Consider the following 22855-nt stretch of genomic DNA (forward strand, 5'->3'; position numbering starts at 1 on the left):
AAAATAAACAAATCAAGAATGAAGAAAATCAATCAATAATAAATATAATAATAAAACGGCAAATAATAAAAACTTAAGAAACCACATATAGTTGGTGGGTAGACAAATTATTTTTTTCAGATTAAAATGAACAAAACATTATTAGAGCCCTGTAGACGTGACAAAACACGACTATAGTCACATTTATACTCTTTTTATTTACAACATATTGCGCAACTGCAGGGTCTTGAGACACATGCTAACTCGCAAACTAGAGAGCTAGCGACCTAAACGGTAGCCTTCAAGTTATTTCCTTTCAACTTAAATAGCCAAAAACTTACCACTTCCACACAGATAGGGAGGATGGACATTAATCAAATGTAATAATTTTTTCTGGGTACATGATACCATACAGCATCCATATCAAACCTGCAACATTAAACTTTCATATCAAGGTGGGGGGCCTCAAACTAGTGTCCTGCGGGCCACATTTGGCCCATGGGCCGCATGTTTGAGACCCCTGCTTTAGACCATAGGTTCCCTGTGTGGGGCACGCAATTTGCCCGATGGGGGTAAACAAAAACAATGTGACCGTAGGGAGGATTAGGTAAATTAATAACAGTCAAATAATAATAATAGTCAATTATACACATATCATACCTCTGGTTAATTGTCCATAGGTTTGAAGGGGAGTGTGAATGGTTGTATGCCCCCTCTGCCTTTGGCTGGCCACCCATCCAAGGGGTACCAGCATACCTCCATGACAGAAGATGGATGATAATTCTGATGTGGTCCATGGCTTCATGTGAAACGTGTGAAGGGGTACGGTCATGTGACAACTGAAAAGTTCGGGACCCGCTGCATTTAATCAAAGTTCCAAGACAACAGTAGAAGATGGCATCATTTTATTTTAAAACCAAACTCTCAGTAATACAAGACTCCAAAGTGGTCTCATTGTAACCGTGGAGAACGAGTCCGTCCTCACCGACGGAGCGCCGCAGGAGGATGTGTTTATCTTCATCGCTTCTCGGCTACCTCAGTGCACGACATCACGCTCGTGTTTTAAGTTCATGTGTCATGTCACGCATGCGACTTGTAACCATAAATACAAAAAGTGGTTTGCCAAGCGTTTAAAATCCAAAGGGTGTATTTACATGAAGGCGTTAAAATGTCTGTGTGACAGCACCACCATGTTATGTACAGCGACTTATAAAAAGACAGCCTCCTTATAAAACCATTTGTTCATAAACCGCCACGTGTTCCGAGCACTCCGGGATCCGGTCCAGTCTGAGGGGGAGCCTGGGGGTGGGGTGTAACAGTCCGGGGGACAAGCGACAGGACGAAGACGGACTTGAGTGTTGAATGATGACGGACCAACAACGTCCTGACATCCATCAGGAGAAGGTGGTGGCCAGCGAGATGGCGAGGATGAGGATGACGATGGCCAAACAAATTGCGATCCAGATCTTTTTCTGCAAGGGAGGGGGGGGGGGGGGGGGGGCGTGAGGTCACAAGGCCGAGCACAAACCCGAAGACGGCTTACCTTGCGGGCCTTCTGCTGATACGTGACGGCTTTCTCCGTGTTGTCCTTGGCTTTTTCCACGTAGTTGGACGACTGGTTGATGTTGTGCTCGATCTGGTCCACCATCTCCCCCTGCGACGGGACGCACCGTACCCATTAGACGCCGTTTGCACCGCATTTAAAAGGAAGCGTCGGTGGGGTCGTACCTGGGCCTCCACCTCCATGGCCAGGTACTGGAACATGTCGTGGAGGTCTCTGATGCTCCGCTCCAGCTTCAGGATCTCGTCGTGCCGCGACTCGATCTCATTCAGAGCTTGTCTCGTGGCTTTAGCGTCGATCAGGATCTGGGAAGCGCCAGGAAGACTCGTCTATAAAGCTTGCCTCAGACATGACGCTCTTTCCCAGTATATAGCGGTGCCTCGGTTAACATCCGCCTTGGTTCAGGTGTTTTTCGGTTAACATCCCAGATTTTTAAATTTAGCCAATACTGTCCAGTTTTACGCTTCCATCGTGGATCACGTGAAATGTTGGTCTTTAACGGGAATAATATATCACAGTTTTCTGATAAACGATGCAACAAACACATAGACGAGGGCGCAAGAACTCTGAATTTTACAGCTTAGAGAAGACAGTCGTTTAACAACACATGGCCATGCTCCCACTCAATTTTTTTGTGTGCAGAAAAGTTTAAAAAAAAATTAAAAATGAGGGGGGCACAATCATAATCTCTGCTCCCCCTCCCTCTTTGCAAAACAAAAATGATGTTAAATGTTCAATATTTACTATGGGAAAATATGCTTTGGTTAGAGGCCATTTTGTTTTGCATCAGACCTTATGGAAGGGATCAACGACACTAACCAAGGCACCGCTGTATTATAATAAAATATGGACGCAACATTCACGAGTCACTTTGCATTGACCTATCTATGGCGAAGTGGCGGCATTGAAAGGGGCGTGGCTTGAGTTGCATACGCATCTATATACTACATCCGATATTCCAAGCACATATTTAAGGACGGGAAAGTCTGCTACATTAAGCTACGAAAACCAAAGACATGCCCAGGAGGGGGGGGGGGGGGTCCCTGGGTCCTACGTTATTTGTTGTCCTGTACTTACCAAGGCAGCCGTCCAGTCTGAGCAACCACAGCAGATGGATGAGACATTGAGGAGTTGGAGACAAACATTAGCTTCCATAAACTCACGTTTTGAGTGAAAACGTCCGTCTGGCCGCTTTCCAGCATGGAATCCAGCTCCTCGTCCGTCACGTTGGTGCCGGCTAAAAGACCAGAGCGATATCGTCAAACGTCACCGTGATTTGCGCCGCTCGGACTCACTGATTTTCAGTTGTCTCTGTATCCGCTCCACGTTGCGGTCTCTGTACTGGGCCTGGATGGTGTTGCAGTGGCCCATCAGCTCCACAAACTCCCTGGACAGGACGCCGTGCTGCAAGCGAAGGCGGCAAAATCAGCTTAAAAAAATCGACACAGACAATTTCAGCCCGAACGGGACGACAAGCGAGGGCTCGAAACCTGCGTGCGCTGCATGCGAGTGTTGACGGGCACATACTTGGCGTCATCCTCCCCCTTCTTGGGCTCGATACCTGCAGCGAGACGAGCGGTCGGTCAAACAGAAACACGGAGGGCCTTCATAACCACTCACTCTTCAGTTTCCGCTGGATCTGACTGGCCAATGTTTTGATCTCGTCCCGGAGAGTCTGCAGCTCCTTCTTCATGCCTACAGAGATTTTAAAACATCACCACGAGTGCGTCGTTGGGGGCGTTTCAGGAGAAACCTACCCTCCTCCGGCAGGGCCACACCCAGCACGGTCTTCTGCTTGTTCTCAAGGTCAGAAACCATCTTCTTTAGACTGGACAGACCCTCGTGGATTTCTTGCACCTGCGAAACATTGAAGCAAAGTCCAACCACAAAGTCCAATACCCGCATCCATGCAGTCAAACAACGTGACTTGTTTGTTGACCTTTTTGAAGAAGTTCTCATTTTCCTTCTCCTCTTTGGCCGAAGAGGTTCCAGGTTTGATCATCAGGGACTTGCCTTCATCGTCCTCGTCTGAGGCGTCTCCTTTCTGAGCTCACAGAGATAGCGAGATAAGAGTGAGCCATCGCTGCCGTGAAACGATCTTTTCGCGCTTTCACGAGCCAGCCATGCCCTGCGCCCGGCCTCAAACTATCCTCCAGCGGAAGCCGGAAATAAAACAACGCCCAAGTGAACGTGAGGACACGCAAACTGTCAAACGGCGTCACGGCAACAATTCACTCGCGTTCCACGTCTGGGTGAAAGCTGTCGCCGAGGAAAGCCGACGGCGGCGACCGTTACTCGACAGTGCTCCCATGCTACATGCTAAAGCTAACGCTACTTTTTTGACACTTACGTTTCCCAACTCCTGAGTTCGGTCCCGCATTGTTCGGCTTTAACCGCCCAGAGGCGATGGCAGCAGTGAGACAAAGTGCGCTAAAGTTGTCACCGGGCTGGGAAAAAAAGGCACCGTTAAAAAAAAAACTGGCAAAAGTTAGATTTGCTGTCATTCAACAAGTTAACTTGAGTGCAAGAAGGCGACACTTTGTCTTCTTCTTCCGCTTCGGGGTTGACTTTGACTCGCTAGCGCCCCCCACGGGACGCTGCTGTGTAACTGCACTTTTGAAGGCACTCATTTCTTGTATAAACAAGACATTTTGAAACGGTTATGCTTTATTTGTAAAACATTTCGTCCCTAAAAGGATAATGGGGCTCAATTGTTTGTCAATATTGTTTCTATATGGTTACTATTGCGGTTGTAGTGGCAGGTTTTGGTTGACGGCTTACTTACGAAGGCTACTTAAAGGTTTGCATACGTGTTGAGTGAGGTAAACGTGTATTTAGTTCAACATTTGGGCTGATCGTGAGTCCAGCATGACGTGTGTAGTGAACTCCACTTCCCATGATGCACCAGGGGACAGCGTCTCGTCTCCAGCGAGCTGTCAGTCGTCCAGCATAGAGAGAGAGAGAGACACATTCGGTCCATCCGCACCTCCGGAGCAGCGGAGCAAGGCGGCAGACGGTCGGACACACGCCGCCCTCGTCTTCGCCATGATGGGAGGAATGGTCGCCGGCTGCGTGGGCTCCTCCGTGCGCGGCGGCGCGGATGTTTAGGCGTGTATCATCCATGAGATCTGCGGCGCTTGTGTGGCGCAGAAGAAGACAAGATGAAGAAGCAGTTCAACCGAATGAGACAGCTCGCCAACCAGACTGTGGGCAGGTAAGGCGTCTCGAATGGCGGATGTCTTTTTGTCTCGTTATTTTTTGTCGCGCTGGAGGTCACGGCGGGATTGATGGCGTGTACGCGCGCGCAGACGAGGAAGGCGCGGACGTGATGATGCCCCCCTGCAGTGAGGGTGGATGGGTGGATGGCGGGATGGGGGGTGGGGGCGTCGCACTAGCATGGCTGTCACGTATTGATTGACAAGTGCACCACCCCGTTAGGTACACCTGCACTGTCACACTGTCACTCATAAGATCAGAAATGTTAAAGGATGGCATCCTAAACTGAGTACAGCTCATTAAAAAGAGTACCTAATAAAGTGGCCGGTGAATATACATAATAAGACATAATAAGACATAATAAGATATAGAAAACCTGTTTAAGGTCTTCTAAATACGTTTTTTTAACATTATTAGAGCCCTCCAGACATGAAATAACACCCCTACAGTCAGTTTTGCACTCTTATTACCTAATGTAGTAGACATAATCAGATAAATAAGAATAAAAATCCCACATACCAGACAGTTGGATGATGATATATTGCAAACCAATCTAGGTAATAGTATATATTTAGGTAGTGCAGGCCACAAATTGCACCCGGGCCACACTTTGGACACCTCTGATGTAATTCCAACCAATTTGGACCCAGCCGTGTGCAGAAGCAGTCGCGTCCTAAAAGTGAGCACATCCTCGTTGGAATGTTTACGTGTCTTTCAAGCTAACAAACGCGAGGATTGGCTCCCGCGGACAAAAGTGCGGCTTGGCGCCGACTTCCAGAAAAGCTTTAATCCCGGACTTGAACTGGGAGTCAAAGTATTTAGCTACCCTACCATTTAAACACGGTGACACGTCATGGCCGACGAGGGGAGATGTGATTAATCCCGCCAAATCCCTGCTAAAATACTTGAATTACTATGACTGTTACGATTCGACCGGCAGCCCGTGAATGGCATCAAACCGCCAAACTTTGCGGTCCTACTCCCAAATATGGCGGACACAATAAAAGAAAATAAGACACATAAGACAGAAAAGCGGTCCACGACCTTGTGAATCGGCTTTATGGAGATACAGATAGATATCTGCAACAGAGCGAGCAAAGTGGGTCGACTTGTAGCCTCTCATCGATGGCCTCCATGTTTGTGCCACATACTTGACTTGGCCACGCCCCCTGCGTGCAGACAGATGCGTCCGTCACGTCATCGATCAATTAACGGTACCATCAATGAAAACAACAGCCAACGCCGTGCGCCAAGCTCATCATCGTTCCTGAGAAACGGCGACATCGTGGATGAGTGGATACTGCAAAACGTGGTATATAGCGATGCAGGAACCCCGTGAGGCGGAACAGCCCGCTAATGACTCGCGACCTGGGTCCTTACAGTAGGGACCGCGAGGGGACGCGGCGCTCACGTCTCCCGTGCGACCTTGGCAGCCCGCTTCAGTGCGACCTTGACGGCTCCATCCTCAAAGTGATTAGAAGATCACGCCTGGTGGGCGGCACGAGGGATGTTCTGTTGTTTTTCTTTGGGGCGGGGGGGCTAAAGTGTCCTGGCAACGTGATGAGATGTGGGTCAGCAGGGGTTCAGACGCAGTTCAATTCCTCTAAAAAAACAGCGAGCCCGCACCGTTAATACCGCCTAAACTGTGTGACCAAGTGAGAAAGTGTAAAGCTTCTGTTTTGGGGGGGGGGGTTCTATGATGACATAAGTCGGGGGGGGGACACACTTGGTGACAAAGACAAACCTGAAAAGAATGACATCTTCATTTCTTTTGGGGACGCACGCCACTGACCCGAGTGGTGGCATACATGCCGCTGTACTGGACTCGGGAGTATTACGGCACGCTCCCCGGGAAGCGTCTCGGACGGCGTCCCAGACTCCGGAGTCCAGCTTTAATCTGCTCAACGCTGGGAGTCACGATAGAAGCAAAAGAAAAGCACTTGAAAAGCCTTCATCAGTGTTTCCCACAGGATTTGGGCTGTGGGGCGTCGGCGTCGGCGTCGGCGTCGGCGTCGCATTTGCATAATCGGGTATGACACAAAGCGTAATGTTTGCGTGTGGACGGGTACAACCGAGTTCAACCACCACTTATTAGTCCAAAATATGCACGTTTAAGCTAATGCTACTTATTATTTGTTTCCTAAATGAAGCATTTCCAAGCATAAAAATGGCTGAACCACAAATAAAAGGCATTCAGAAGACACATTGAAAGATGTGGTGATGATATGTAGTATTGTTCACTGGTCACTAGGTGTCACTAATGCTATGGTAATGTTGGGGGAGACACGCAAGCACTACAAACTGCAGGCCGACATAACAAAAATCCATCGCTAATAAAATTTTTATGTCTTATATTCCTTATTTTCTATTATTCTGTCTACTATATTGGGTAACAGGAGTGTAAAGGTGACTATAGGGGTGTTATTTCTCATCTAGAGGGCTCCAATGATGCTAAAAATTGCATTTAGAAAGTCATAAACAGGATTTTATGTCTTATATTCCTTATTTTCTTTTATTATGTCTACTATATTGGGTAACAGGAGTGTAAAGGTGGCTATAGGGGTGTTATTTCTCATCTAGAGGGCTCCAATGATGCTAAAAATTGCATTTAGACTGTCATAAACAGTTTTTTTATGTCTTATATTTGTTATTTTCTATTATTATGTCTACTATATTGGGTAACAGGAGTGTAAAGGTGACTATAGGGGTGTTATTTCTCATCTAGAGGGCTCCAATGATGCTAAAAAATTGCATTTAGAAGGTCATAAACAGGATTTTTATGTCTTATACTCCTTATTTTCTCTTATTATGTCTACTATATTGGGTAACAGGAGTGTAAAGGTGGCTATAGGGGTGTTATTTCTCATCTAGAGGGCTCCAATGATGCTAAAAATTGCATTTAGAAAGTCATAAACAGGATTTTTATGTCTTATATTCCTTATTTTCTCTTATTATGTCTACTATGTTGGGTAACAGGAGTGTAAAGGTGACTATAGGGGTTTTATTTCTCATCTAGAGGGCTCCAATGATGCTAAAAATTGCATTTAAAAGGTCATAAACAGGTTTTTTATGTCTTATATTCCTTATTTTCTATTATTCTGTTTACTATGTTGGGTAACGGGAGTGTAAAGGTGAATATAGGGGTGTTAGTTCATGTCCAGTGGGCTCTAATTGCGCTACATAAGCCATTTAGAAGGGCATAAACAGGTTTTTTTATGTGTTATATGCCTTCTATTATTTTATTGTGGCTACTATATTGGGTAACAGGAGTGTAAAGGTAAATATAGGGGTGTTAGTTCATGTCTAGTGGGCTCTAATTACGCTACATAAGGCATTTAGAAGGGCATAAACAGGTTTTTATGTCTTATATTCCATATTTTCTATTATTCAGTCTACTATATTGGGTAACAGGATTGTAAAGGTGACTATAGGGGTGTTAGTTCATGTCTAGTGACCTCTAATGATGCTACATAAGGCGTTTAGAAGTCTAGAAAAGGTTTTTCTATGTGTTATATGCCTTCTATTATTTTATTATGGCTACTTTATTGGGTAACAGGAGTGTAAAGGTGAGTATAGGGGTGTTAGTTCATGTCTAGAGGGCTCTAATGATGCTACAAAACATTTACAAGTTCTCACAGAGGTTTTCTCTTATTCTACCTTCTCTGTTGGGTAATATGCGTGTATCGGTGACTATCGGGGTGTTGCATGTCCAGAGGGTTCTAGAAGGTCCTTAGAAGGTTTTCTATGCTCTTACTATGAAAATATCTCATTAATAAATGAGAACAAGACGTCTAACACAGGCTTTGTTCTCGTGGATTTGGCTGACATTTACATCGGATCTGTGCAAAGGAGTCCGTCAAGGCGTACATGAATTATGCAGACGTGTTTAGGAAAAAAAAAATGATGGTTACGAGAAAATGAAGCCGTTAGTCAAACGTGACGCGCATTTCCTCGTTACTTCCAGGCGAGCCAAACGCCAGCAGCTGATAATTGATGAGCTTTTATTCGGAGCGCCGTTAGTATTCACGGCGAGGCTCCTTCAGTGGTGGCACTAACGGGATGCTCCAGGTGACAGGTGACCAATGCTGACAGCTTGGCGGAAGTCTGAGTGCCATTGTTGGCGTTTAGGTTCAAGCGTCTTGGCATTTTATTCATATGAAGACATCAGGACCCGTCCATCAGTGTGTGTGTGTGTGTGTGTGTGTGTGTGTGTGACAAACATCTGTGCTCCGTGCCGACCTTTGAACCACAGCGCCAAGCTTATTCCTCACAGAGGAGCTTTGCCTCTGATTAGATGGACACATCACAAAGAGACGCGGAGCGGCCCCCGAGGTCCGACTGTTTGTCCTCCTCGTGTAATCCCATCACAGGGACCCGCATCCTCCGTGAAGCCTTGTCCACTTGCATGTCCAATTTTCGCTGGCTTCTTCTGGTCTGGAACCTAAAAGGTTTCCCGTGGCAACCTGGGTCCCGTAGGCCCCGTGGGACGTGACTCCGCCTCGGGTTCGAGCAAGACAGGAAATGAGGTCACAGGTGGGTGCGACGCGTCACGCCCGCGGCTCCTGCGGCGTCCGACTGGGAGTGTCATCCGGGATCACAGCCAGCGAGTCAGAGTCCAGATGCGCGTCCCAGCAGCTGCTTGACGAGACCCAGGCCCGCTGGGCGCCGTCTCGCTTTTAGGTGTCGTTTCTGGCAGAATGGCGGATCCGAATGGATCACGTTGTCGTCATAAACCAGCTCTGCTGGCCCGTGTGGCGTCGGCCTGTATTGACGGACGTCACATGAGGGGAACCAGGACAGTGACTCTGAGGAACACCCGGGCGCCATGCAACTCTCCACTGAGTCTCAGCCCGGGTGAACTCATTTAGGGGTCATTTAGCCTTGGGATGTGGAAGGGGCGGGGTTAGGAAGGCGGAAGTGAAGGGCTGCATATGCTAATCTAATAAGCGCTCTGTTTTGCTGCCACCTAATAAATAAAAGCGGAATGTTCCCTGGCTTCCTGAAGAGCTATGCTCGACGTTCCCTCTCACACGTATGACAGCATCACACATCATAGTGACACGTATGGCTTTTTTTCTTCTAAATTGATGACTTTATTATCGTAGTGTGATGACTTTTTTTTTTCTTCAAAATGTATGACTTTTTTCTCGTAATATTACAAAAAATTTTCCCCTAAATTCACAGCTTTATTCTTGTCATATTGTGACTTTTTTCTTGAAAATGTATGACTTCATTCTTCTAACTTTACCACTATTTTTCTTGTTTCATAATTTTCAACTTTATTCTCTTGTAAATTCACAGCTTTTTTCTCGCAATATTACAATTTTTTTTTCTAAATTCACGACTTTATTCTTGTCACATTGTGACTTTTTTCTTGAAAATGTATGACTTCATTCTCGGAAATGTAGAAATGTATTCTTAGAACTATTCTTATAACTATTTTTCTTGTAAATGAACAACTCTTGTTTCATAAATTTACAACTATTTTCAGAAATTTTCTTGTAAATTCTAAAACTTTTTTTTGCAATATTACACATTTTTTTTTCTAAATTCACAACTTTTTTCTTGTCATATTGTGACTTTTTTTTCTTGAAAATGTATGACTTCATTCTTATAACTTTACAACTATTTTTCTTGTCTCATAATTTTCAACTTTGTTCTCAGAAATTGTCTTGTAAATTCACAACTTTTTTCTCGCAATATTACAATTTTTTTTTCTCGAAATTCACGACTTTATTCTTGTCACATTGTGACTTTTTTTCTTGAAAATGTATGACTTCATTCTCGGAAATGTAGAAATGTATTCTTATAATTTTACAACTATTTTTCTTATAACTCTTGTCTCATAAATGTACCACTTTATTCTCAGAGATTTTCTTGAAAAATCCAAAAACTTTTTTCTCACAATATTACGACTTAATTCTTATAACTTTACAACTATTTTTCTTGTCTCATAATTTTCAACTTTGTTCTCAGAAATTTTCTGTAAATTCACAACTTTTTTCTCGCAATATTAAATTTTTTTTTTTCGAAATTCATGACTTTATTCTTGTCATATTGTGACTTTTTTCTTGAAAATGTATGACTTCATTCTTATAATTTTACAACTATTTTTCTTGTCTCATAATTTTCATCTTTATTCTCAGAAATTTTCTTACTTTTTTCTCGCAATATTATGACTTTTTTTTCTAAATTCACGACTTTTTCTTGTCATTTCTTGAAAATGTATGACTTCATTCTCGGAAATGTAGAAATGTATTCTTATAATTTTACAACAATTTTTCTTGTAAATGAACAACTCTTGTCTCATAAATGTACAACTTTATTCTCAGAAATTTTCTTGAAAAATTCTAAAACTTTTTTCCACAATATTACGACTTTTTTCTAAATTCACGACTTTATTCTTGTCATATTGTGAGTTTTTTTCTTGAAAATGTATAACTTTATTCTCGTACATTAACAACTTTTTTCTCGTGAAATTGACAGTTTCATTCTTGTAAACGTCCAACTTTCTTGTGGTAATGTCTTCTTTCTCTTGTCTAACGAGTGCAAACGAGCGCTACGGAGAATGCCTGTATGGATGCTCGTCCTGCGGTTTACATTGATTAACGTTAGCTAATGTGCTAAAAGTAAGTCCAGGACTGCTGCCTCAGACTGCGGGGGTCATTCCCACTAGACTGCATGAGTCAGGTGATGAGTCAGCGACAGGCTTCCCCTCCGCTTTGCTGCCTGTCAGGATGGCTGACTGCATCCGAGGACGTTCCGACGATAGACGGCGGCGTCGGTGTCGCGCAGTAAATGATAATAAAGACAATACTAGCAGTACTCGCTCGGATCCGTCATCATCCTCCTTCTCCTCAGAAGGCCTCCCGCTGGTCGTGGGGGGAGGGTGCGTGGGGGTAAAAAAGCCACTGACAGATGATGTTCAGTTCCCTCCTCCACCCTTTGGCCCCTCAGCATCGCTCACATCAGCCAGCAGGCTAAAAGACGCCGACGCCAACACGCCGGCTTCGAAGAACATCCAGAGAAACGTGGAATGTGGGTCGCGATGACGAGGAGGCGAGAGGCCTTGCGGGTAGGGTAGGGGAGGGGACAGGGAGCGCCATAAATATCCTTCCACTTTAAATGGCCGTGCCTTATTAGAGCTCGCAGTAACGAGTCCAAGTAACCCCGGAGGAGCTCAGGGGAGCCCGAGGCCAGTTGTTGCTTTGAAAAACGGAGAAAATTCCCTCACGGTCTTTCATGGGACGTGATGAGCTGCTTTGAATGAAGAAAGAGGAAACCAGCTGAAAATGAGCATGCGAGTGTGGCGCTTGAAGCATCTCACGATACATCGGGGTGCGTCATCTGGCTCCATACCAATAGGGGGCAGCATGTCAGCAGCTATACCCTGCTGGTGCAATTTGATCTGAAGCGATGGGGCGACCAGATTTTTGATTACATTTTTGCCATTTTTGCCATATACAACATAAGGTGGCCAGAAATATTTCAATATTGAACAAAGCAAAATTTATTCTCAATCAGAAATCACTCCACACTCTTTATTGCTCTCTGGTTCTACCATATCTTACTTATTGTGTGGAAATATGGGCTAATAACTATAAAAGCAATCTTCACTGGCTAAATGTACTGCAAAAAAAGGCCAGTAAGGATAATTCAGAATGCCGCCTACAGAGAACATACTAACTCCTTATTTCTAAAATCACAAATACTTCAACTTGCTGATATAGTTCATCTTCAAACAGCTAAAAATAACCAATTTCCTAAAAATGTCATTCAATACTTCTCAACAAGAGAGGAAAAATATGATCTCAGGGAAGAAGTACATTTGAAACACTTCTATGCTAGGACTACGTTAGCGTTAGCATAGCATTTCAGTATGTGGAATCAAACTATGGAATGGATTGAGTAAGGAAATCAAACAATGCACAACGATGAGCCAATTCAAGAAACAATACAAGCAGTTGATGTTTGCTAAATACAAGGATGATGTACTTCAGTACGAGGTACATTATTTAAAAAAAATTAAAAAATTAAATTAAACTGTATTATGGAAAGCAGGAAGTGAACAAATGTAACAGTTACTGATTGTAAAAGTACCAGATGGAGGGGTAGGATTTAATAAGCTTTGCTTCTTCCTACTCCTTTCGCACATGTGGAACTGGGAACTGATTATGGGATGCATTCAATTGTAATCTGATGCATGTTAAAAAAAAAACACTGACATTTTCCCTCCAATAAAACACACGACAAATACGATCCGTATCACAACTTGAATCTCCGACGCCCCAGTTTCCGTACGATGTTGAATGCAACACACTGAGTCGAGGTTGAGAGCGCTATTGGATTTTACAGTGTAGGAGTCATGCTACGCTAATTAGCATGTCACTTAAGTACACCTGCGAGTGGAGGTCAAGTTAAAGTGCACACACACACACACACATTGCATGGTTTGCATTACAATATCAGGTCAATAAAGAACCTAGCACAGGGGTGGGCAAACTACGGCCCGGGGGCCACATCCGGCCCGCCAAGTGTTTGAATACGGCCCGCCCAATCTTTCCAAAGTATTTCATTTAAACTCAACATACAACCTGGCATCATGGCCTGGTTTTATCAATTTCGTTTTTTGACATGGTCTGTTGTTTACAAAGTGTTCCTGAAAAAAGGGACACAAGCACATAATAATAATAATAATAATAATAATTATTATTATTATTAGATTAGATTATTATAATTATTATTAGAACTATTATGATTATTATAATTATTATATTAATGGTAATTATTATATCAATTATATATAATATTATTGTTATATTTGCATATTTTACATAATAATAATATAATAATAATTATTTTATTGTAATTATTATAATATTTTATTATTTTTAAAAAATTTAAATATAAATATAAAATATTAAATAATAATAGCAGATTGCATGACAATTTTACAGATACAATAATACCAGGTGGACTGTTACATGTAAAATATATAGTCTGCCCCCCCCCCCCCCCCGTAAATTTTGTCATATCAATGTGGTTCGCGAGTCAAAACGTTTGCCCACTCCTAGCCTAGCATGAATATCATAACATAAATATTATCTCAAGTCGCCAGCTGCAGGCGATGGATGGTGTGTTGCTATCCTTCATGCAACTTGGAGTCGTGCGTCTATTCTCTACGCAGAGCGAGCATTTGTGCTTCTACTCTGCATGCATTTGTTGTATGTGTGCGTTGCTGCGCTAAAGATAGCCGGAAGAGTTCCTCAGGCGGCCATTACTGTACTCTACACACATCACAGTCTGAATGCTAAGCACGTTTTATTACACGCTGGTAGTAGAAAAATGATACATATACATATATGTATTAAAACATACATTCATCTATCAAGTGATCCCTCTTTTATTGCTGTGAAATGGTCATGTGATACCCGATGCTGATAAGTGAGTTTCCGCCAAGTAGGATTCCTTATTTATAAATTGAATATTTTCATAGATGTAGCATTATTAGAGCCCTCCAGACATGAAACAACACCCCTATAGTCACGTTTATACTCCTATTACCCAATATAGTAGACATAATAAGAGAAAATAAGACATATAATACATAAAAATCAGTTTAAAACCTTCGAAATACAGGATTTAGCATTGTTAGAGTGGTTTATTTCTTCTCTCTACCGGTGCTAACATGCAAACTCCACACAGAGATGGTCAGTAGAGGATCAAACCCAGGTCTCCGTAATGGGAGAGTTGATGGTAAAGGTAATGTCTCATTACTGCCTCCTGGTGACCAGAATACTACATAATGGCTTGTATTTCAATATGTTTTGAGTAATAATAAAACTGGGATGTTTTTGTCTGGGCTTCATGTGGTCTCTGTAGCGTGTGAGTGAGGTTGGAGTTTCTTTCGGTGTGTTTTGGCGTAACGCACACCACGGTCTAAACCACGGCTACGTAACCCGAGGACCCCTGCATGGTTATTTTTAGCTGGGCTCAAACATGCAATGCTCTGACAGGAGAGAAAGGTGAAAGTTAGAATTTCTTTGCACCCTTGTGTGTTGCTTTGTCGTGTTGTGGGAATTTGGAGCGCCGCCAGCTTTGTCTTTGCGCCGAGCGAGCAGAGGGAAGAGCCGGACACTCTTGGAACTTTGGGCTGTGAGCGGCATTTTGATGGGGCAGCACTTTTTGGGCCAACCGGAGCTCGAGGCTGTGTTTTGTTGTCATGTGACACACTCCCCCACCCCCGCTGTTTGTCATGCAACACATGGAACCCATGCCGACCCACAGCACCGGTACCGGGCCGTGGGTCACGGTGGGCCTCACGGGACAGCTGTAGTTGTTACTAATGGGCCCAATCACATCTTTACCACAGTTGGTTTTGTTCAGTTGTTGTGTTATTGTTGCTGTTTATAGACACACAGTCGTACAGACATACCGTCGTACGGCCATACCGTCGTACGGCCATACCGTCGTACAGACATACAGTCGTACAGACATACAGACGTACAGACATACAATCGTACAGACATAAGTCATACAGACATACAGACATACAGACATACAGTCATACAGATATACAGTCGTGCAGTCAAACAGTCATACAGACATACAGCCGTACAGACATACAGACATACAATCATACAGACATAAGTCATACAGTCGTACAGACATAGAGTCATACAAATATACAGTCGTACAGACATACAGTCATACAGATATACAGTCGTACAGTCAAACAGTCGTACAGTCAAACAGTCATATAGACATACAGACTGTTACATACAGTCATACAGACACACAGTCGTACAGATATACAGTCATACAGATATGCAATCGTACAGACATACAGTCATACAGACATACAATCATACAGACATACAGTCGTACAGACATACAGTCGTCCCTTGTAATATCTTGTTTTCAGAAATGAATGTATTTTGTGGCGGACTATGGTCTATTATTGGTCAAAAAGTCATGAAATGACCTCAACACAAAGTCATGAAATCATGAAGTCATGAAGTCAGCCGTGGCATGTCCCACAGTGACAAAAGGTTCTCCTCCCATTCCATGTGGTAGTGGTAAGTTGTTTTTCCAGCATACCCACGGCCCTAGTGAGGATAAGCGGCATAGAAAATGGATGTATGGATGTACGGATGAACCATACTACTTCTTTTCTTCGTGAGAAGAATGTTAATAACTGTGTCCATAAAGTCATAAACAGGTGTACTGTTTATTAAAATAAGAAATGTATTAACAATGAATCCTTTCATGGTGGAAATGTATTTGTCACCGTCGGGTCTGGAACCAATTAACAGCGATAAACGAGGGACAACTGCAGTGTTATTTCTTATACTTACTCCCTTATTGCGCAGAGAGGTGTGTGCGTGTGTGCGTGTGTGTGTGTGTGTTTGTGTGTGTGTGCAGCACATCAGAGGTGAACAAAGGTGCAGTCATTGGAGTGCGACTGACTGTACTAATAAACACACACCACAAAGACAAGCTAACATTATGTTGTCATGTCATGGGTGTGTGTGTGGGGGGGGGGAGGGTTGCAGGTGCAATTCCTCCACACATGTTCCCCTACATTTCTTGTAGTACAGTACGGTATAAATAAGATGGAAAAAAAAGCTCTATTCCTCATGGTGGTGCATCCCATAGTTGCACTGGAAACTGAAAGGCTTTCCTGCTGGGCTCTGGTTGCCATGGCGACACACTGCCTCGCTCACAATGGCCCGGGTGACATCACCGGTAATCCCGCCATTGACGCTGACAGTGTGCGTCTGTTCGGAGGTGGGGAGTTCAAGCGTGCACGCGCACGCGCACGTGCACGTGTGCACCAGAGCCTGTCGTCACGGCGACTGTGAGAAGAGAGATTGATGGCTGATGAGGGAAAGAAGTGAAAGGACCAGATAGTCAGGTCTCATTCTCCGCCCCCCCCCCCCCCCCCCCCCCCCCCACCAAGTTCCTCCTCCTCTCTGTCCTCATGGTTCAGCCCCCCCCCCCCCCCCACCCCATCCTCCCTCCACTCCTCCTCGCCAGCCGGGCCTCAGAGCAGGCGGCGTCCCTCCTGTTAGCGAGGGGATGTGGAAGAGAAAGCTAAGGATCAGCAGGACTCGAGGCCCGGCTCTGTAAGTTGTTGTCGTTTTATTTGAAAACAGGAAGCAGCGACTGGTCCAGCCTGATAAAACTTTATTGACAAAGAAGGTGTGATGGCGACGTTAGGAAAAAAATGCTAATCTAACTTTGAGGGGAAGTGCGTCCACCTTCTCAAGTGTTGCGTCTGAATCAATCATTTCGTTAAGTTTTTACGTCTATTTTGTCATGTGATCATTATGTCATGTGTTGTCAAAAAAGAAGGCGGAGCTTCCCCCATTCAAGCAAACCATCAATCATTTGCTGCAGGCTAACGTGAATATAAAATGCGGCATGGCATGCATGTAATGTGTGTGTGTGTGTGTGTTTCCTCGTTGCTATGGCAACCCTAGCCTTCAAGTTGCCAGACTCTCACAATGACCACTTTCTTGTCTTTGTTGTCTTCCTGCAGGGCTGAGAAGACTGAAGTGTTAAGTGAAGACCTCCTGCAGGTACTAACGTCCTAACGTCGACCGGAACAACATCCCGTCTGAGGGAAAGCTTTTATTGTGTGTTTTTTTTTTTTTCTTCAGGCGGAGAAGCGTCTGGAGCTGGTCAAGCAGGTGTCTCACAGCACGCACAAGAAGCTGACGGCGTGCCTGCAGAGCCAGCAGGGCGTGGACGTGGACAAGAAGTCGGTCAGATCTCCGTCGGTGAGAGCCGGATTGAAATGTCACGCTTTTATTTTGCCAAGGTTGTCACACTTCCCGTTCGAGTTTTGAATGCTGATCTCACCGTTTTTTTTTTTTAGAAAAAGCTTCCCCTCGCCACCCTCGCACAATGCATGGAGGAGGGGGCGGCGGTTCTCGGGGACGAGTCCCTCCTCGGGTGAGCGCACGTGCAGCGCCGGATGGATGTCGGTGATGTTGGGCATCGTGGCTTTCAAACGTCTGTCCTCGTGTGTCCCGCAGGAAGATGCTGAAGCTGTGCGGCGACACGGAGGACAAACTGGCTCAGGAGCTCGTCCTGTTGGAGGTCACCATCGAGAGAGACGTCATGGACCCGCTCTACGATCTCGCAGAGGTGCTTGAAAACATTGACCCTCCTCTCTTCAATTGCCATTGTTCACCCGCGACAGGAGCTAACCGGCTAGATGCTGAATGCACAGTAAATACGCAGCACATACGTATTAAATGCAGTTAAAGTATCAAATATACAAGTACACACCACTAATGAATGATAACGTAAGATGATGCATATACAGATTGAATCTATGGTGCATTCAGGGACCGCTAAACAAAGCGGGAAATCTTGACGCCTGATGAAGTGAAACATAAAGACATACCTACTGTATGTTTAAATTGTGGGTGTTTTTAACAGTGGTAGATGAGGGTATTTTCACCTGTACAGTAAGCCCTCATTTATCACTGTTTCATACCCGACCATGATGAGTGAATTCCTGAAGCAGGATCCCTATGGAATATATATATTGAATATTTTTGTTGTTAGAGCATAGAAAACCTTCCAAGTACATTTTTCAGCATTATTAGAGCCCTCTAGACATAAAAATAACACCCCTATGGTCACCTTTACACTCCTTTTTTTATTTTTATTTTTTTTTTAAATTACACCCCTTACACTCCTATTACCCAATATAATAGACATAATTTTATTTTATTTATTTATTTATTTATTTATTTATTTATTTATTTATTTATTTATTTATTTATTTTATTTACTTATTTATTTATTTATTTATATATTTATTTATTTATTTATTTATTTTGGGTTTTTTTTGGGGGTTAACCCTAACCCTAACCCTAACCTTTACATTCCTATTACCCAATATAATAGACATAAGAAGAGAAAATAAGACACAACACAAGGAATTACATCATAGTAATAAATCAGATAACTGATTAAAAAAAAACAACAACAACAAAAAAACAAGATTACCCGTACTGTGCTGTGGGTGGGAGCGCACGAACAAATCAAGCGCTCCTTTTTCTGTGACGTGCTACACATGAGCTCGCCCCACTTATAAACAAACACGGCGTTTACGGAGGAAGGCTTTTCGCCAAACATTCCTTCCACCGTGAGGGAATAAAACATGGAGCTTCAACGGCATCAAACATCAGCCACCTGAAAAGCCCGCATGGCTACGACGCCCCGGGTCTTGTTCCTATCGCCGCGGCGTTTACCAGAGACGACCCCAGGGTACCATTTGTACGATTTTTAAACATTTTATCTTAATAATAGTGATTTCTTATAGATAGTTTGTCAAATCCAAACTATAGTTAAATGTTAAATGTTTGTTCTTGAGAAACAGGAAGTTGGGCGCTGTAAAGGAATCTGCGTGTGCGCGTCGTCTCTGCGTGTTCCCACCCACTGATGAAGCTCACAGCAGCTCTTTCTTCTCCTCAGGTGGAAATCCCAAACATCCAGAAACAAAGGAAACATTTAGCCAAACTGGTCCTGGACATGGACTCTGCACGCACACGGTCAGTGTGTGTGTGTGTGCGTGTGTGTGTGTGTGTGCGTGTGTGTGTGTTGCTCCGTGCTAACTTCCCGTCCGTTGCAGCTACTATCAGTCCAGCAAGTCGTCAGGCTTGTCCAGCAGCCTCCAGCCGGCAGGAGCCAAGGCCGACCACCTCAGGGAGGAGATGGAGGAGGCGGCCAACCGCATGGAGATATGTCGGGTCAGGGATCGCCTCGGCGTGCACGTGCGGGGGGGGGGGGGGTGTTGACTCTCTGAGGCTCATGACAACCTTTCGCTTGCTTTGCCGTCCCCAGGACCAGCTGTCTGCAGACATGTACGGTTTCATGGCCAAAGAACTCGACTATGCAAGCTACTTCCAGACTGTGAGGTCCACGTGCGCGCGTATAGGCTGGGAGGTCACGTGCACGCTCTGATGTGTCCTCTCTTTTCCAGCTGATTGAAGTCCAAGCCGAGTACCACAGGAAGTCGCTGGAGCTGCTGCAGAACATTTTGCCTCAGATTAAAGCTCACCAGGGTGAGCGGGACACCCCCCACACACACACACACACACACACATGTGTTGCATGTGCATCTATCCTAATGTGTGTGTGTGTGTGTGTTTCAGAGACGTGGGCGGAGAAGCCGTGCTACGGGAAGCCGTTGGAGGAGCACTTAGAGCTCAGCGGGAGAGATATTGCCTTTCCCATCGAGGCCTGTGTCACCATGCTGCTGGAGTGCGGCATGCAGGAGGAGGTCAGCCTGGCGCACACACACACACACACACACACACACACACACGCTATCATGTCATCATCAACATTTGTTCATGACCTTGGTGTTTTTTTTTTTAAATCCTTGACCGCTCATGTTGGGGTGTCAGGGTTTGTTCCGAGTGGCTCCTTCGGCCTCCAAGCTGAAGAAGCTGAAGGCGTCTCTGGACTGCGGCGTGTTGGACGTTCAGGAGTACTCGGCCGACCCGCACGCCATCGCAGGTGAGCGCATCTGTTCCCACGGCAACCAATGCCTTTTCTTTCTCCTCCTTCCGTTTTGCTTTCAGTGTTGTTGTTTTTTTTTTTTTTCATTTGTCGCTCTAGTGAGCCTGACGCCATCCATTATATTCCCGCATATAGCGGGAATTTCGCTTTGTTTTTTACGCTTCCCGGCGCACGGCCGCCGAGGAGAATTATTCACAAGACGGAACATGAGACCCAAAAGCTCCAGACGGGTCATTAAATATGGAGTCAAATGGGGGTGATGTACACAATACAGAGAATAATTAGTACATATCAATGAGGAATGAAATACATAAACGGAATACTCTTGTTGACAAAGACGCGAGGAGCAAGGAAGGATTATGGGATGCTTTTTTTGTACTTTGCAGTTAGTTCTTAATGTTTATCACCTTTTTATCAAATTTCTGGAACTGGCAACTTTCCTTGGCTTTCTTTCCATTCCGTACGCAGGAGCCTTGAAGTCTTACCTGCGGGAGCTTCCTGAGCCGCTGATGACCTTTGAACTGTACAACGACTGGATCCAGGCCTCCAAGTAAGTGGCCTCACAAGCTGCGGGACGGACGGAGCCGTGTGGCTTGTTTGAATCGCCCCGGCTCGGTTGGCGAGCTGGCGCGGAACCATTCCCAACGGTTTTCTGCGTCCCCTTGCCTCCCCTGCAGCATTCCAGACCAGGACAAGAGGCTGCAGGCTCTCCGCAGCGCTTGTGACAAACTGCCGCCCTCCAACAACAACAACTTCAAGTGAGTTCTCCTCTATGCTATGCTATGCTATGCTATGCTATGCTATGCTATGCTATGCTATGCTATGCTATGCTATGCTATGCTATGCTATGCTATTCATACTGAAAAAGATGGCAGGTTAATTATCTTTTGATTTATTTGAATTAACCAAAATATGTTATCCAGTTAAATATATTTATAATAACTGTATTGCATATTGGCTGCACGGTGGCCGAGTGGTTAGTGCACAGGCCTCACAGCTAGGAGACCTGAGTTCAATTCCACCCTCGGCCATCTCTGTGTGGAGTTTGCATGTTCTCCCCGTGCATGCGTGGGTTTTTTCCGGGTACTCCGGTTTCCTCCCACATTCCAAAAACATGCTAGCATGCTAGCTTCATTGGCCACTCCAAATTGTCCATAGGTATGAATGTGAGTGGGAATGGTTGTTTTTCTATATGTGCCCTGTGATTGGCTGGCCACCAGTCCAGGGTGTACCCCGCCTCTCGCCTGAAAGACAGCTGGGATAGGCTCCAGCATCCCACGACCCTCGTGAAGAGATAAGATAATTTAAGATAAGATATGCCTTTATTAGTCAATGTTGCGTGTGACAAATGTTGCGTGTAAAGGTGACTATGGGGGGGGGTTATTTCATGTCTAGAGGGCTCTAATGTCGTAAACATTTTTTTTTATTTAGTACAAAAGTAACTCCAAAAATACCTCAAGGAACTTATGATGGTGGTGGGTCGAACCAATGAGGCATGATAAAGGAGGGATTACTGTAATGTATATGAAAATACATACAGCACCCCCGTGACCCTCGTGAGGATAAGCGGTCGAAAATGAATGAATGAATGTATTGGGTATTATTATTATTTATACCTTTAATGTAAGTATTAAAGTATTAAAAGTATGTATTTATGACTTTAATGTAAGTAAATTGAAGTAAGTAAGTTTATTCCCTGCTTGTTTTGATAATAATATAATGAATCATTTTAGAATGACCTAATTAACCCCTTCCAAACATTTTCTACACCGCTTGGCCTCACTAGGGTCATGGGTGTGCTGAAGCCTATCCCAGATCACTTGGGACGAGAGGCAGGGTACACCCTGGACCGGTCATCATTATTCAGTAATTAATATTTATTTAATTAAAAAGTAAATAAATGAGAAATACATGTAAATATATACCGTAATTATATAAGTGAATATAGTATAATATAGAATATAATGGTTTCCTTTGATTTAATTTCAAATATGTCCTGGGCCACCGAAGAAGGAGCTGCGTGCTGCTAATGGCCCCCGAGCCTGACGCGGACTTGACGCCCGTGTAACACAGCTTTCAGCATACACTCGCACCAATTCGCTCGGATGTCGGTGTGGGGAGGGGGGCGGGGTGCAGAGGACACTCGTCACTGTCGCCATCTCATTGTACAAATAAAGCTTATTTGGAGCTGAGGAGCTCTGTCAGACCCGACCAAGCGATCGGTGCTCACCGCAGATGCTGTCGGCACAGCAGCCCTCTTTTGTGTCCAGGGGGAACTGTGTTCGGCTTCAGGATGCTTTATGGAAGTCTATGGCATCAGACGCTGGTTCGGTTCCGTGCCGGAAAATGTGCTTGGGAACACATGGACACCGGGACACTTGGGATATGCAAATGTCCAAGTACACAGGAAGGGTCATTTCTTTGTTTGCAGGTATCTGATCAAGTTCCTGTCCAAACTGACGGAACACCAGGAAATGAACAAGATGACTCCCGGGAACATCGCCATCGTGCTCGGGCCCAACCTGCTGTGGACGCACAGCGACGGGTAAGACG

General features: G+C 44.6%; 2 protein-coding genes across 3 annotated transcripts in view; one reads left to right on the plus strand and one right to left on the minus strand.

Annotated features, from left to right (window-relative positions):
* Nucleotides 1-869: 869 nt before the first annotated feature.
* Nucleotides 870-4207, minus strand: stx4 (syntaxin 4). The gene is made up of 10 exons (XM_058068515.2): nt 3891-4207; nt 3480-3584; nt 3298-3397; nt 3161-3235; nt 3031-3101; nt 2836-2944; nt 2704-2777; nt 1708-1845; nt 1523-1633; nt 870-1451 (listed from the first exon to the last, which is right to left on the minus strand). Exons 1-10 carry the CDS (start codon nt 3918-3920, stop codon nt 1374-1376), a joined length of 891 nt encoding a protein of 296 aa, XP_057924498.2. The 5' UTR covers nt 3921-4207; the 3' UTR covers nt 870-1373.
* Nucleotides 4208-4235: 28 nt separating this feature from the next.
* LOC131126217 (rho GTPase-activating protein 44-like) overlaps nt 4236-22855 on the plus strand; it is a 29821-nt gene continuing 11201 nt past the window's right edge. For both annotated transcript variants that reach the window (XM_058068507.2, XM_058068508.2), the window contains exons 1-15: nt 4236-4362; nt 4449-4754; nt 17301-17340; nt 17422-17541; nt 17640-17716; nt 17800-17911; nt 19253-19329; nt 19410-19527; nt 19622-19690; nt 19761-19842; nt 19933-20060; nt 20188-20299; nt 20771-20852; nt 20980-21060; nt 22734-22847. In XM_058068507.2, coding sequence (XP_057924490.2) covers nt 4702-4754; nt 17301-17340; nt 17422-17541; nt 17640-17716; nt 17800-17911; nt 19253-19329; nt 19410-19527; nt 19622-19690; nt 19761-19842; nt 19933-20060; nt 20188-20299; nt 20771-20852; nt 20980-21060; nt 22734-22847 — 1265 coding nt within the window. In that variant the 5' untranslated portion in view covers nt 4236-4362; nt 4449-4701. The remainder of the gene's footprint in view (nt 4363-4448; nt 4755-17300; nt 17341-17421; nt 17542-17639; nt 17717-17799; nt 17912-19252; nt 19330-19409; nt 19528-19621; nt 19691-19760; nt 19843-19932; nt 20061-20187; nt 20300-20770; nt 20853-20979; nt 21061-22733; nt 22848-22855) is intronic.

This window comes from Doryrhamphus excisus, linkage group LG6 (genome assembly GCF_037039965.1).
Source record: "Doryrhamphus excisus strain RoL-2023G ecotype Guam linkage group LG6, RoL_Dexc_Guam_v1.1, whole genome shotgun sequence".
Classification (NCBI taxonomy): Eukaryota; Metazoa; Chordata; class Actinopteri; order Syngnathiformes; family Syngnathidae; genus Doryrhamphus; species Doryrhamphus excisus.

What these genes read in the sequence shown, in the direction of transcription:
- stx4 (XM_058068515.2), bottom strand. Translation starts at nt 3,920, where the DNA reads ATGCGGGACCGAACTCAGGAGTTGGGAAAC. An exon ending in GATCCAGCGGAAACTGAAGA is followed by an intron (nt 3,102 to 3,160) that starts GTGAGTGGTTAT and finishes GTCTCGCTGCAG; the next exon opens with GTATCGAGCCCAAGAAGGGG. An exon ending in CTCGCATGCAGCGCACGCAG is followed by an intron (nt 2,945 to 3,030) that starts GTTTCGAGCCCT and finishes CTTCGCTTGCAG; the next exon opens with CACGGCGTCCTGTCCAGGGA.